The sequence below is a fragment of the Podarcis bocagei genome (assembly GCF_964188305.1).
Source record: "Podarcis bocagei genome assembly, chromosome: 6".
In the NCBI taxonomy this organism is placed as follows: Eukaryota; Metazoa; Chordata; class Lepidosauria; order Squamata; family Lacertidae; genus Podarcis; species Podarcis bocagei.
Window position 1 is genome coordinate 22,015,122 of NC_138130.1, and position 16,231 is coordinate 22,031,352.

Genomic DNA, 16,231 nt, shown 5'->3' on the forward strand with positions numbered 1-16,231 from the left:
GTTCCTAGCAGCCGCACAGAAATGGACAAGTGGACTGAGGACATACAGATGGCTATTGACTTGGCAGAGAATTGTAATGGCCCAACTCCTGAATTCCTAGGGGGCAGCCCACCAGACACAAGTAAGTACAGACTTAAGGCTTGCAGAAAACACAGCCACGTAGTATGAAGTCTGCTGCGTGACAATTTAGCTATAAATAATTCTTTGGACTGCACATTTAAAGATCAGCATTACCTTTATTCCCTAGTTGATTGTAGTTCAGATAGAATGCATGGAAATAGATTTATTTTTTTTACAGTGCCTTGAATCGCTATTTTTATTCAGCTATAGCAACCCTAGCAAGGGTGCATTTTAAGAAAGTTAAGGAACTACAGTTAGGTTGCAATCCCATACCTACTTAACATTGCGAGCCAGCTCCACTGAACTCAACAGGACTTATTTCTAAGTGAGATGTACAGGATTGCATTTGGGTGAGCTTATCTAAAAAACCAGATCCTATGGCTTTTCCACTTGCAAATACATCCCGCTGTGTTCCCGCAAGTGTGCATAGCAATGCACCTTTGAACACATTCAACTAAGTTGTTGGCCAGTGGAATGCGACCTGCTGCACAATGTGACCTTTCCCCCTCTCCTCCTCCAAGGCTCTGCTCAAGAGCGTCAGGAGAACAAAATGCACGCAAAGTTGTTTTACTTACAGAGGTCACAGTGCAACAGTGAATTAAAAGTGTGCTTGAGCTTAAGGAAAGCAATAGACGAAGCATACAAATTCCATGTTGGATTGTGGCATAATCTGCCGTATTTTTCGCTCTATAAGACGCACCAGACCATAAGACGCTTTTGGAGGAGGAAAACAAGAAAAAAACATTCACTGCGCAGCGATCCCTCTTGCTGTTCTGGCTTCTGGGATAGCTGCACAGCCTGCATTAGCTTCATAAGATGCACACACATTTCCCCTTACTTTTTAGGAGGGAAAGGGTGCAACTTATAGAGTGAAAAATGCGGTATTTTTTTAAAACCTACTTCTTTCCCCAATACAGTGGTACCTCTGGTTATGAAATTAATTTGTTCCGGAGGACCGTTTGTCAGCTGAAACCATTCTTATCCTGAGGCGCGCTTTCGCTAAAGGGGTCTCACACTGCACACAATTTCCATTCACATCCTGGGGCAAAGTTCACAGCCAGGAGCAGCTACTTCCGGGTTAGCGGAGTTCGTAACCAGAAGTACCACTGTACTTCACAGGTTTGGAAAGTTTTAAGCTTTACCAGAAGTAGCCTTTTGCTTAATGCTTTCATAGTTTGTATCTTCTGCAAGGGAGGAAAAAAGAGATGGTTTCTCCCTGCGTTTCATAGAATCCCCTGAGGAATCCACTGTAGACCAGGAATCGGAAGACGATCTCAATGCTTCCCGCACCTCCCTCGAACGTCAGGCCCCTCACCGTGGCAACACGACGGTGCACGTCTGCTGGCACAGAAATACCAGCGTTTCCATGGTCGACTTTAGTATTGCTGTGGAGGTATCTGCCTCAGAACAACCTGGTCTGCAGCCCCTGTTCTTCAGGGACAATTTCCTTTCCGTCTCCTCAGAGGAAGCAACAACCAATCATCGCCTCCCTCTGTTTCTGGGGAGTTGGCATTCAATTATATATTAAACCTCATTTTAACAAATTCCTCTTTTAGCAAATTATGAATCATTTTGGTAAACTCTCTGAATTTTTTCACAGTTCTAATTTAATTTCCAAATATTGAGATAGTATTTCCTCTGAGCATTTTGTTGCTGTTTTGTTTTTAATCTCGGAAAGGATGTTGTTCCTGACTCTGGCTGCTGCATTTTAATGCAACTTTAATTTTAGGCTGTTTTTCTCCCCCTCTTTGGATCCTTGAAGTGTTCTCTTCTCAGTCTCTCATCTGCCTCCCTCCACTTGTGTCCTCTCTATCACAGGAAACCTCTGTGTGTTTTTTGATGATGTATTTGACTACAGCTAAACCAATTTTACACAGACCAGTTGGCTATTGAATCAGAATGCTTCAGCTCATTGAAATGCAGAATACACGCAACAGTATTGCATTTTAATGACAGCTAATTTCAGCTTTCTTGTGGAACTTCCACAATTAATTCCAGCTCTTTAGAAGAGACTATTTGAAGAGATCGTGAGCCTTTTGAAAGTCAGTTCCTTGAAGATAATACTGCCTCAGTGTTCCTGGAAAATAGCAGAATGAGCAAACAGTTCTTGTAAAGCGAATAAATCTTCAGTAAAATTGGTTCCAGACGAAAGGATAACACGGAACTTGAAGTAAACTATAAATTGGTTTAGCTTCTTCAAGGTACCTGCAGACACCCATTCTCAGAAAGAATGCCTCTAGGTTGCTTTTAAGTTGTATTGTGTAATGGGGCGGCTAACAACCATTTGGAGATTTACCGATTAGCTGTAGTGCACCTGCACTGATTCACCAGAGCTATCAACTAAATCGTGCAGGTACAAAATTCTCCTCCTGGGCTGCAATTCTATACAAACCTAGTTAGCAGTGCATCTCCTTGGAACTCAGTTAAATGAGTACTTCAGTGGACATGTTAAGAGGACTGCATTGCTAAGGCTCCCCCCTACGCATTAACATCGTTTATTTTGAGTTTAAATGATCAGCATGAACTATTGAGCAGCCTAGAAGCAGATCCCACTCTTTATACATCTGTCTTCCGTTCTGCAACTGCCCCTTGGCAGGCAGAGTCGCAGTCATACTGTCTCTTAAGTCTGTGGGTAACGTCACATCAGTATCGTAGTTTATGCTTTCTTTCTGTGTCTCTCCCTCCTTTCTTTCTTTCTTTCTTTCTGTCTATCTCTCTCTCTCTTGTGGTGGAAGATCCTCTCACAGTCAGTGACTGTCCTTCCCTACCTGCTGGACTGATCAGTGATCAGCGGCCTGTTACCATTTCATATGTCTGCTGGTACCGAATGCAAAGCCTGTCCGTTTATGATACCCTCCAAAGTGCTGAGGTAACAGAAACAGAAATTAGGAACAGTAAAAGGAGAACAGGCACTTTTTGTACTCCAGCATACTCAAAACCCTGTCAGGTTTTCAGAATTCAACTGGTTTCTAAAATGAAATAAAAACAACCTTACCAGTTCACTGCTACAATTGCTGATGATATGAGGGACATTCTGTTTGTCTGTCCCTTTGGCAAATTCTAGTGGAGACAGCTTATTATGTTATTAAACCAGAAGCAGAATAAAATATATCAGCAATGGTTAGTATATTCCACTTGGGGAGCAGAGGCAGTGAATATTTTCAAGTTAAAACGTGTGTTTATCACTCCTTTGTCAGGCCGGGATCCAGCGGGTGATCTCTGCATGACTTACAGCAGATTGGCAAAGCTCTCTGGATTCCCAAATCGCTAACCATTGCAACAATTAAAAGCCCCTCCCAGATTAGGCCATGAAACAAAGAAGGCTTTGGGGCAAGGATGGAGGGAACTAGACCCGAGTTTTTGTCCAGGACTGAGCATGTTCACAGTGGCACCCTGTCTTTTAATTCATTGCGCAAGTCCACACAGCCCTGAACATGTTACACACAGCACTGCTTGGTGAACCTTAGGATTCTGGATAAAAACTTCAGTATATCCTACTCACCAAAACAAATTGAATTTTTGCATCCAGCAGAATGCCATCCCTCAAATTACCGTATTTTTCGCCCTATAGGACGCACTTTTTCCCCTCCAAAAATGAAGGGGAAATGTGTGTGCGTCCTATGGGGCGAATGCAGGCTTTCGCTGAAGCCTGGAGAGCAAGAGGGGTCGGTGCGCACCGACCCCTCTCGCTCTCCAGGCTTCAGGAGAGCCCCGTCGCCAGCCCCGCAAACTCGGGGGACAGCGGGAGAAGGCTGGCGGAGGGCTTTCCCCTCCTCCAGCCCCGCAAGCTCCCAGAGCAATGCCAAAGCTGCCAACGCCCGAGCTTCCCCAGCCCCGCGCCTGGGGAGGGAATAACTTTTTTCCCTTTATTTCCCCCCCCCCCAAAAAAAAATCTAGGTGCGTCCTATGGGCCGGTGCGTCCTATAGGGCAAAAAATACGGTAGCTGTCAATTTTTTCTTTCCTTCCCAGAGAGGAAGTTTACAGGTGCTTCTGTTTGAAGACTGCCACCTTAACTTGCTCATTTATTACATTCAAACCTGAGCCAAAACCCTTATAATCGATGACACCACAGTCCAGGCTCCAGGTTTTTCCTCAAGAGTAAAACTGTTCCAGACCTGCAAGGTTGGAGGGGGGGGAGCCTATTTCCTAGAGTTATTTCTGTTCATGCATTATATCTGGTGCTTTCAGTTAATTAAAGGATGTGCTTTCATTTTTCCTAGTAATTTTATACATCTGCGCTTGTGCGCAGGACTTAAATCATTTGTGTAGAGATGCCTGTTCCCGTAACAAGGTTGCTAAATTGGTATAATATTAAAGCTAACACCCTCCCACCCCAATATAGAAATATAGATATAGAACTTCTTCCTGGAATGAGGTAACAGCAGATGATTTCTTTCCTTAGAAAATCAATTTACAAGCAAGCCTCATTTAAAGAATGATAGGGAATTCTGAATCTGGAACTCTTAATCATGGTAAATGACCAATGGAGAAAAAAGTCAGCCAGTTTCAATTAGAAAAGTATGATTTTACATGAGGCTTGCCTGTTTTTCCATCAGCCTGTTTTTCCACCTGCATATGACTTAACTCAAATTTGCTGCACTATCTCTCTTCATTTCCAGAACCAACTCTCTGGAAACCTTTTGAGAAAGTTCAAAAACAGCAATGGCTGGCAGAAGCTCTGGGTGGTATTCACCAATTTCTGCATGTTTTTCTACAAATCCCACCAGGTAGGTAACTGATGCTTGGAAGTCAGAGATGAATATAACTGTTAACTGTTCACACATTACAAAAAAAGTTCCTTGCTATGCATTGTTGATTGCCCCAAAGGATGCATTTGCAGAGATAACTGAAGCTTTTGTGAACTTCATGGATGCAGACAAAGTTCTTCCGTGCATGGAGAGAAAAGTTGAAAATGCTTAACTAGGATCAGGCTCAACCCTAATATTAATGAGGCAACTGCTTTAGGCAGAAGATGTTCAGGAGCAGTCTCTGGCCCCCTAATCTGGCCTGCTGCCTCAGGTGTGGTGGTGGATATCATCCTATCACCAATGTCAAAAGAAAGTTTCACTGCCAGTCCAGTCTGGAATGGGGAACTGTCATCTTGTCAGCCTCCGGTGCAAAATGTATTGGGCTAGACCCTGACTGTGATTAGCTTGGGAGCCGCTACCATATCAGTAGAGGCTTTGACTCATACACTTTCCCTAGAAATGTGAGGTCAGGGGCACATGGGGGCAAAATAAGACAGAACTATTCTGTAACAGATGGCCCAGCCACTGTCCTCTGCAAAAAGGTCTATTCAACATTTGTTCACTAGGATGGGGCGGAGGGGGATAAAAAAGAACACCAAGTTAATTTGAGGCCACTCCCCCATTACTTTGAGCACTTGGGAAAGAAAACATTAGCGTTCAGCATCAATGCTTATTCCAAAGGCACTTGAAAGGTGCTGCAGTTATTTAAAAACCACTTCAGTGTTTATCTTGGGAATGTGTGCTTATTATTCCATGGTGTAGTTACTGCTTTAAGAGGTCAAATTTCTGCAATACAAACATTGCTTATTTGCATGAAACGACCACACAAAACCCCCTTTTTGGGGTATATTTTTGCTGAGAAGAAAAATGACTTGAAATTGGTGCAGACAGATGTATATAGAAAATCAAGGGAATGAGCACACTCATAGTGGACTGGCCACTGTGGGTGGAGATTGGCAAGGCTTTTGTGTCCATTTGCCCCATTCAGCAAGAGCACCGACAGATTCCCACCTGGGTATGTGCTCTATTTTTTAACACTGACTTTTAAATTGCTGTCATACGCACACACTGTGCCTTGGGTGAAGGGTGAGGTAAGAAAATGACTTGGAGTAGAGGGAGAGGGATGCAGCCTTCTTGTGAATAGTTCCCACACTCCATGAGACACGTTTCCACGTGGACTCACTTCACAGCATCCATCTAGGGCAGTGATGGCCAAACTTGGCCCTCCAGCAGTTTTGGGACTACAGTTCCCATCATTCCCTGACCACTGGTCCTGTTAGCTAGGGATGATGAGAGTTGTAGTCCCAAAACAGCTGGAGGGCCAAGTTTGGCCATCACTGATCTAGGGGATCAGAGGAGCCAGAAGAAAGGGACAGTCACACACACCCCAAAAAAACCCCACCTGCTGGCCGGAGCTTTGAAGGGCCTTTGAGTGACTCACTTCAAATAGTGCCAATCTGATGAGGAAGACTATAGCTTTTGGATTTGCACCCAGATGCCTTGGGTCCCAAGAGTCAGTGAAAACTGTGGGGACACAGTATTCTGGATAAAGGGAAGCGACTTCTGGGGGATGGTCTGTTTGGTGAACGATTTCTCTTTTGTTTTTAGGACAATCATCCTTTAGCTAGCCTCCCTCTGCTGGGTTACTCTCTTACCATTCCTTCCGAATCTGAGAACATTCATAAAGACTATGTCTTTAAGCTACACTTCAAATCCCATGTGTACTATTTCAGGGCGGAGAGCGAATACACGTTTGAAAGGTATGTCAGTTTTCCGTGAGCTGAAATGCCATTGCTTTTTAATTCTTTACTGCAAGGCAGAATTATTCATTCAGCTGCCTTGTTTTACACCTTATGGATGTCCCATGAGCTATAACATAAACACACAACTACTATTATAAAGTAGTTGTTGTCTTGTGTTATAAATCAGGCACTGCTTGGAGTCGTTTCTTTGTGTTTCCCCTTCAATGAAAAATACAGAGTGGCTTGATCAGTGTGGGCCAGAGGAAAAAAGTTAAGAGAACCAGTGGTCTATGGTATTAAATGTATGTAAGTCCCCACCCCGTGCTATAAATAGAGGCATCTATGAATGAGCACACAAATACAGTGGACGCTAGAGTTGCGAACGTGATCTGTGCGGGATACACGTTCGCAACCTGCAGAGTTCACAACCTGCGTCTGCACACGTTGTGATTCGGCGCTTCTGCACATGCGCGACCGGCAAAACCTGGAAGTAACCCATTCCGGTACTTCCGGGTTTCGGCGGTCCTTAACCTGGAAAAAATGCAACCTGAAGCGTCTGTAACCCGAGGTATGACTGTATCCCACTGGATTAAAATACTTGAGGTGTGTGCGAGTTGTACAATACAGTGGTACCTCGGGATACATACGGTTCAGGTTATAGACTCTGCTAAACCAGAAATAGTACCTCGGGTTAAGAACTTTTCTTCAGGATGAGAACAGAAATTGCGCAGCGGCAGCGGGAGGCCCCATTACCTAAAGTGGTGCTTCAGGTTAAGAACGGACCTCTGGAACAAATTAAGTACTTAACCCGAGGTACCACTGTATTTCATGTGTTAAAAGGCACACAACCAACTCTTAAGGGGAAATGCACTGTATTAAGTATTCGTTTTTGTTTTTGTATCGCTTAGATGGATGGAGGTGATCCGAAGTGCCACTAGTCCAGCCTCGCGCATCCACGTTTTAAGTCACGAGGAATCCCATGCTTATTGATGACTGAACTCCAAATTGTTCATTCCAACAATTGCTGCTTTTCTAGAGGACATTTGAATTCTTTCTCCTTTTAAAGTTCAGTAAAAACATAAATTCGTTTTTTAAAAAACTTGTTTTGGAGCAGCTTTTTGTAATATTGCCTCAAGCAGGGTTGTTTACTATTATCGGCCAAGTGACTGTCTCGTATTTGTCCTTTGGTGTGGTTTTTTTTTTTTAGCTTGTGCCAGTATTAAAATATTGTCCTTGGAGTGCCAAAAGACGATTTCCTTGCCTCAAAGATTTGCACCAGAAATAATGGAATTTTTGGAAAGCAAAATGCCTTTTCTTTCAGACAAACCCCTCAAAGTGATTAATTAGTAAACTGCCATTTTTTTTATTAAAAAAAATGTATTTCCTATGTATGCATTAACAGCCTTCAAATGTTCATAAGGGGCAGTCTCAAAGCAAGGAGGGGTAATTTTAATTACATTCTTCAGTGTTTCTACACATTTTACTTCTAAAAATTAAAGTTACCAAGCAAGGCTGTAGACTGCTCATTTCATCTTACCAGAAGCCGAGAGCATTTGCTTCAAATCTGATCGGAAGATTCTCTCTACTCTTCCTTGGCACAAATTATGTTCCAGTACATAAAATTCTGCAAGGTGAACAGTTTACATGATTAACCTGTGCAATATTTAGAACACTGATGTCCTGTGAAGGTTGAGAAGGGGAATTTGAAAGCTGCTCTAACATGTCAACAGCTGTCTGGTACAAGAATTGTGGCACTAATTTGTGGTTCAGTAAAGACAGTAACAGCATCGTGAGTTTTGGAATAATCCTTTTCTCTCTCTCGTGTGGTATGTTCCACACCTTTATTTAGAAATGCTACTAGAAACCAATCCACATTTTGTGTATATATACATCTGAAAGCAATTAGACACAACATCCTTAAATGTTTTTGCATTTGCTATGTTTGAATCAAATGTAGCCCAGCTGGAAAGCACAACATTTGCCCTTTTCACAATGTGCAAAAACGGTTCAGAATGTGGCTTACTGGAAAAGGGAATGAAGTATATCAACGTCTTAAAGAACCCAATAATTTTAAGGTAATAATCTGTCATATTTCTCTACCCCTACTTTAAAAAAAAGTATGATGCTGAAATCTTGAAGACAGAAAAATCTCATTTTTAAGAAACACCAAAATACATGACTTGCCAGTGGTATTCCTTTAGGAATAACAAAACCAACCAAGTTTGATCATGCTATTTACTACTTTCAATCTATACATGCTAATTTAGCATAACTAATAGAGTGACTGTCTTGTAAACATGCCCGCAAGCTACTCAGTCCAGATTAACTAGGCACAATCTTTCAGTATAACAAAAACAACCAACATACACACCAGGAGTGCAAAGCAAGGGACATATAGTTGCAATTTGTAATCGTGCTATGTGTGAACCCCTCACCTTCCCCTTGTGTTGGGTTTACCACTCCCACCTAATTTAGACAAGTATCGTTTCTTACCTTCTCATATGACAGCAACCTACAGGAACAAACAACCACAAATTAATGTATATTTACCTGTATATAAGTAAAATTCCTGCGCATCACGGCTATAAAGTTCCAAAATTCTCAGATGCACATATAAATGAGCTGCTTTGAATCCCCACTATGCTGTCCCTTCTCTCCCCGTGTTCCTTAAAATACTGGAAACTGTTTTCCTAGATAATGTTGCCCATAAACACACTCACACACCCAAAATTGTTGCGTTTCTTTATTTCTGTGTCATGTAACATACAAGGACTTGAAGAACAGCTTGATGTGTGACCATAAGCAATTTTTATACAGGCTTATAAATAGAGAACATCATTACAGAAGAAAATAGAATCTGATAAAAGGATAAGGGGGGCTATTCATTGGGTATTTCCTCACAATAGCTAAAAATGAGACCTCCATGTACAGAGACAATAGATACCCAATTACCAGACACTCGGGGGGTATGAGGAGAACGGCTAGTTATCAACAGATTGCTGTGCTTGTGTATTTCCTAAAGGCAGATGGCTTTGGACTAGGTTTTGATCTGATCCAGCCAGGAAATTCTTTTAATTACCTGTAAAAAGAATCCAACACATGCTGAGGGCGGCAGTAACCACCTGGGCAAATTCCTTAGCCAAGTGATCGCTCCTTATTATATTGCAACATATCCTTAGCATGTACTTGGTTAATAGACACCCTGGCCTGACATGTTAAGGTCTGCCTTCCTCACCCAAACTGGTTTTATACGGAAAGATGTCCAGTGTCTGTTTACTGTACCTTTTGCTTATGAACTAAAGATAAACTCCACTTTACTGTAACGGCTTCAAACGGGGTAGCTGCCTTAAGCCTGCTGCAGCAAACACAGTACTGTCACATCTCGCATTGATTTATTGTGGCGTAAGCTCTCCTGGACCACGTAGGGCACAGCACACGGTTTTGCATGCCCAAAGGTCACGGGTTCAATCCCTGGCATTTACAGGTAGGGCAGGGAGGAAAACAACCTCTGGAACAATGCAATCTGGGGGAGGGAACCTTAGGCCCTCCTGAAGTTGTTGGAAGTGCATAAGCCCCAGCCAGCAGAGCCATTGGTCAGGGGTGATATGAGTTGTTGTTCCAAAAACATCTGGAGGACTGCAGGCTCCCCATCCCTGATATAGACAATACTGAGCTAGACAGACTTAATGGTCCAAGTCAGTATAAGGCAACGTCCTATGTTCTTAGCGATGTATGTTTACTGGAAGACTTTCAATTAGATTTTCCAGGGGGGGGGGAATTTCCAGAGAACTTTCTGATGCCCTAAATTGATGGAGATCTGCTTTAGCATGTTTAATTTACATTTTGAGTAAAAGGAGATGATTTTATGTGCTGTATAAATATCGCAATTTTTTCCCCAACAGCCCAAAGTATTAAGTGAAATATTGGGTGGGGGTGGGTGGGGAGACAATAAAGCAAATGTGTTTAAATGTCATAGTCGGAACAAATTCAAAGGTTTACATAAAATATTCCAATAAAAATTATTTGTGACTTAATAGCATATATCACCTCACATGGTTTAAGTTTTAGGGGAAGGCACTGAAACCTGTCAACGCTAATTTTCTGCACACCCAAAAACTATGTGTTTATATTATATATGCATGCATTCTCCCAAGGGATCGTACCTAAAATAATAATAATTAATAATAATTTCAACTCTTAATACTGCATAAGTTAACTAGTTCTGTATCTGTTTATTATGTTACTAATTTTAAGGAACAACTTGTTTTTAGAAGTGGAAAATTCTCCGTTTCAAAATATTTCTGGATTTCTTATTTACAAAGTCCTACGCTGCTGCTTTAAATTGATTACGGCAGTGTTTACTTTATCAGATGCATAAAGGGTCATCTAAAGGCACACAAGTACCGAAGAAAAGTTGTAATCAGTGGCGCCAAAAGGTCACGAAACATGAGAGGCAGATGAAAGTCTGCTGAATCCAAACAGATACAAGACCCACCACCAGGGCTTTTGTAGACCTGATATCTCTTACATTTGGGCACAATGGTTACATGTATGTGCATCTGCTAACTGATAATCCTATGTGCATCTGATCAAGAGGACTCTAGCCAATGAAACCATGACAACAAATCTTTCAGGTGTCATGGGGCAATCCTTTTTCCAATTTTTTTCTACTGTGCATTTGCAACTTCAATTCAGTAGCAAATGTCTAACAAGAAAACATGGGGCCAATTCAGATGCTTCTGCAATGGCTACAGCAAGGTGAGGTGTAGGAATAGGTCTCAGGATCTACAGTCCTGCAGCTGCCGTGATCCTTCCTCTTCAAAACGGGTGACGGAAGTGGTAATCATGTTAATCATCATTATGTAGAAAAGCCAAGACACACATTACCCGCCCCAATCAGTAAGCAGAGGTGGGTGTGCTGCGTGGAGGGGACAGCTAGAAGAATAAACCTCCGAACTTCCCCTAAAGATGTTAACAAAAACGCCCGTGCTGCAAGGTACCAAAAATACAAAACGCTACATGACGATTAAGAACAAAACAAGACCAGATGCAACTCCCAACACGACCAACTATTAGGGGAACCAAAGAGCCCATGGCACCTAATCAGAAAACAGGAGACTTTCACTATTTCACCAGAAGTTCTGTGCACCAACACAACAGCCACCTAACCTCCTACACCCAACTACAAGAGTGCAACGGCAAGAGAAGCAGATTTCTAACAAAGCATGTGAAAAGTGACCCGACCCACACAAACAGGAAGCCTTTCTTGTTCGAAAGACTTGGGTTTGTTTTTACAGCTCACTTAGCGCCCTAATTATACTAAATCTTGAAAAAGTGGGAAATTTCTAGAGTAACTGTGGAAGTGTTTGGTGCTCACTAGCAAGAATATTTTAAGACCGAAACCTCCCCTGGCCAAGGGACGAAAAGCTGTATTAGCTACTCCAGCCTTTCCCATAATGGTGCTCTCTAGAGGTTTTGAAGTGCAATTCCCAGCAGCACCAGGAAGCATAAGCCAATGGCCCTGCTGACACCATGCACATCGAAAATGCAGAACGCATACATTGCATTTCCCTAGAAGAGCACAATTCTAATACATTGTTTAAAACGTGACACCCATTAACTTAAAAGGCCAAAGTAAAAAACATATAGCAAAGTTTGAGAGGTGATTTGGAACTACAATCCGAATTTGATCATAACCAGAAGAGAATTGCAATTTTACTTTATCTTCTAACAGGAGGGTAAGAGTGAATATCATGACATCAAACGCAACAGGAGTTTCCCTCCTGCAGCCTCCCACCTGCGAGCAAATTTTGGAGGTGCACAGGAGGAGAAGGAGGAACCCCACTGAAGTACAGTCCCTTGCATAAGCAGGACACCACAACTGGACATCCTCACCCACAAAAATTATTGTTCTGTAATCCTATGCATGTTTACTTGGGAGCAAATCCAACTGAATTCAGTGTGGGACTTGGGTAAGTAGGCATACAATTGGGTGCAAATCCCTAAATCTTTCAGCAAGTCTTCAACTAAACACCTCTGTTAAAAGCCATCTTTGTATAAGAGCTGCCCAATTATGCAAATATAGTACCACAAAAAAACCTACCAATTAAAAGAAAAAGGCCACGGTCAAGGTGTCTCTTGAAGTCCAATGCCCAAATCTTCAAAAGGGTTTTCTGCCTCAGTCTCAAAGTGTGAATACTCTTAACAAAGTGAATTGCAATTATTTTTCTTACAGTAACAGATTGTTCACAAATAAATTCTAGAAGCTCCATTTGGAAAATGCTGTTAGGTCTTAGGCTCCATGTAGACTGGAAACTGGATCACGTGTGTGTGAGGAGTTTTCCCACAGGGTACCCTCTTCAGACTAAAAGTTGCCTCTTTTTCACCAGGACTCTGCTCATATGATTCAGGCAGTCTGGTCTCACTTCCAGAAGTTACCTCCTCTCTGTTTTACAAGATTCCCCCCTTCCCTCTGTGCCTCGTGTCACAGCCCACCGCAATCATTAGAGCGCTCCAACCCTCAGGGAAGTATTTTTAGGGAGCCTTAGGAGCAACCCTATAGAGGAGGAGGAGGTGGCAAAATCAGTTTACATCAGACCATTTTAGCAGGCAGAATATGGTGTAAGTGTTGGAAGTGAATTTTCACACCTGGCTCATCTTTAGTCCATATGGCATAGGAAGTTCTCACTCAAGGTGTGATCAGGCATGGTTGGACTCAAAAGGGTACGTTCCGAGTTCAAGTTCATGTGTTTAATATTATTGAAGACTAAAACAAATATTTCACGTTCACTCGGAACTGTGAAATATTAAAAATGTTGACTAAGGCTGCAAGCCTACCCTCCTTTACTTAGGAGCAAGTCCCACTGAAATCAATAGGACTTACTCCTGACTAGACATGGTTGGATTGTGATGTAAGTCATTGTCAGCAACCTATTTTCTTTTGTTAGCCCCTTTTAATAATTCTTGAGAACTACATCTTCACACGGATGTATTCCATTCACCTCAAGGAATTTCTTGAAAAGAAATAGAGTCGATGGAATATCTTATCAGATATTTATACAGCATTTACAAAAAAATATTCCCAATAGGCAAAATGTTGACATTCTACTGATTTCTGCCCATTGTAAAAGAGGCTGAGTTCAGAAGATGAACCACAAAAGATGTAACAAGCAAATATACAGATATTTAACTAAAGTACAGCAGTGAGAATATCTATTTTAAGTTTTGATGAAATTTCAAGTATTCTCCCCCTTAACAATGGATCTTGGATACCAAGTTAAATCAAATGTATCTCTCAATGATCATGATTAAAAGTTTTCATATACATAAGTTTCATATATTTTATATTGTTTTTAAGATCACCATCTTACAAATTGCCATTATCCAGCCTCTTAAGTGGTGTTTCAAGAGAGAAAAAAATATTTAATTTAGTTGTATGAGATGTTCTGATTTTACAAGGAAGTTCAAAAAAACAAAAACCCTAATAAAACTGAATTCAGACTTTGGATTGGCACAATTTAGACTGATAACAAAAACCCACTAAAGCAAACAAGTATTAGAGAACCTCAAACCAAGTGATTCAGGAAACTGAAATAATCAATGTCGTACCATGATTAGAAACCCAACTCTAGATTAATAAAAAGAATAACACCGTGTAACAAAACTAGAGCAAACTTTGCATCTGAGGTACAAACCAGATTTTTTATAGCACAGCTTTTTGACCTACAAATACAAGGTCAAATCAAACCTCTTGTCATACGGTTCGAAAATGTCATATAACAAAAGGCAAGCCAATAATCAGTTGTGACCTGCCAAAATATTTACCTCACTAGCATCATCTACAGAGAACTTGGCCATTTGTACAGAGGGATTCTATATGCACATTGAGCAAGTTTTGAGTAAAAAAGGTGACTATATACAAATCTGTACACAGAGCCAATGGTATGTTTTCCAATTCACAGATTCATCAACTTAAAGCAGTTGTCTTCAACTTGTTCAGGTCCGAGATCCATCTTAAATCCCAACCTAAAATATGATACCCACTTCGTCCCCACCCAACCCCTTTATTTCATCTCCCAATCTTATGCATTTTGTTAAAATAAGACCCTGAAAGAAAACAGTGGCCGTACCATTGGGGCGCCCACTTTTAGATTGAGACATAAATCGCTTCTGAATCTGGATCGTTGAGTTGAAGACCAATGACTTAAAGCAAGATACCTGAGATTTCACAATAGCTTTAGTTTCCTAACTGCAATCCTAAATATACATCTCAGAAATTTAAAAAGATACCTCCTTTGAATATGTGCATTATTGTTTTTTCTTTAAAAAAAAACTATACAGAGCTGAAAAACAATGCCCTTGCTATGTTGTCCATTTGTGTTGCTGCACCTTCAGGAATGTCCACAAACTGGAGAGCTCACCACTGAAAGCAACAGCGGCAGACCAGCATTTGAGGAGGTGCCTATAGGAGCCACATCGAACAAGCAAACGCCAAGAAACAATACTTTAGTGGGATGATGTGCTTCCTCCTCCAGTTACTGAATACCTGGGGGGGGGGGGGAGAAATGGTATCATGAAAGCAAAACCAGTGATCAAGCTATTTTGTGATGGCAGTTAAGATAATGCTTCTTTTCAAGCCTATGGCTCTAGAGATGGAGGCAATCTCAGAAGATTCCAAAATCAATCCAAAACACACCCAAGTTTCGGAAACGCTGTTCTAAAAAGTGCCCAGTTGGCCCTCCCCTGCCCCTCATATGCTCTGGTAATTTTACTCTCTTTGCAATTTGCTATGCTCTCATAAGACATTTGCTCAAATCAAGAATTTGTGGATGTCTTAAAACCTGCCACTACAGTGGAACCTCGGTTGTCGAACGTAATTCGTTCCAGAAGACCGTTCGACTTCCGAAACGTTTTGACAACCAAGGCGTGATTGCAGGTCGGCAAAATCCATTGGGGGGACATGGAGCAACCCGCCTTGGAAGCCGTTCGACTTCCAAGGCACGTTCGAAAATGGAAGCATTTACTTCCAGGTTGTCGGCATTCGAAAGCCGTAACGTTCTACTTCCAAAGCATTCGGCAACCGAGGTTCCACTGTATGTCCAATCTGATAGCAAACAGTAAATTAGTGACTAACTCAAGACTATTCCTTAAAGAGTCAATAGTTCTGCTAATAACTTATGCCCTGTGACATCCTTGATTGTAGAAATGTTACTCCACTTACTAAATCATACAATATTACCTAATATGCATGAGATCAAACAAGCAGGGATTTCTGCTAGGAGAATTCACATCTCCTTCTGGCAGAGAATTCAGGTTTCATACGCTTTGGCCATGTGGGTTAGGATACCACTGATACATTTACGCTGAAGGAACCACACTGAATTGGATAATACTGTTTCTTGCTAGGTGGCTTTACTATTACCTCTGAAGCCTCTCCACAAGCTCTGTCACCATGGTATCTGAAATGCCTGGACATGCTTCTTCAGCCAAATAGATAGCCTCTCTCAGTTCTTCTATGGATCCCATGTTCCCCCCGCAAGCTTGACTCCTCTCTTTCAGCTGAATCAAAATAAAAAAGGGTGTTAGCCATGTAACCATTTGAAATGCGTATACAATCTAAA

The 16,231-nt window shown here is 41.6% G+C and overlaps 2 protein-coding genes across 8 annotated transcripts in view; one reads left to right on the plus strand and one right to left on the minus strand.

The window, feature by feature from the left end:
* FARP1 (FERM, ARH/RhoGEF and pleckstrin domain protein 1) overlaps window positions 1-9,341 on the plus strand; it is a 186,231-nt gene extending 176,890 nt beyond the window's left edge. For all 7 annotated transcript variants that reach the window (XM_081198308.1, XM_081198305.1, XM_081198309.1 and 4 more), the window contains exons 23-27: window positions 9-121; window positions 1,350-1,513; window positions 4,741-4,848; window positions 6,478-6,629; window positions 7,520-9,341. In XM_081198308.1, coding sequence (XP_081054434.1) covers window positions 9-121; window positions 1,350-1,513; window positions 4,741-4,848; window positions 6,478-6,629; window positions 7,520-7,601 — 619 coding nt within the window. In that variant the 3' untranslated portion in view covers window positions 7,602-9,341. The remainder of the gene's footprint in view (window positions 1-8; window positions 122-1,349; window positions 1,514-4,740; window positions 4,849-6,477; window positions 6,630-7,519) is intronic.
* The window catches only part of STK24 (serine/threonine kinase 24), a 39,741-nt gene continuing 32,851 nt past the window's right edge, over window positions 9,342-16,231 (minus strand). Inside the window, exons 10-11 of the mRNA XM_081198521.1 lie at window positions 16,033-16,169; window positions 9,342-15,156 (exon numbers count right to left, since the gene is read on the minus strand). Of these exons, the coding sequence (XP_081054647.1) occupies window positions 15,117-15,156; window positions 16,033-16,169 (177 nt within the window). The 3' untranslated portion in view covers window positions 9,342-15,116. The remainder of the gene's footprint in view (window positions 15,157-16,032; window positions 16,170-16,231) is intronic.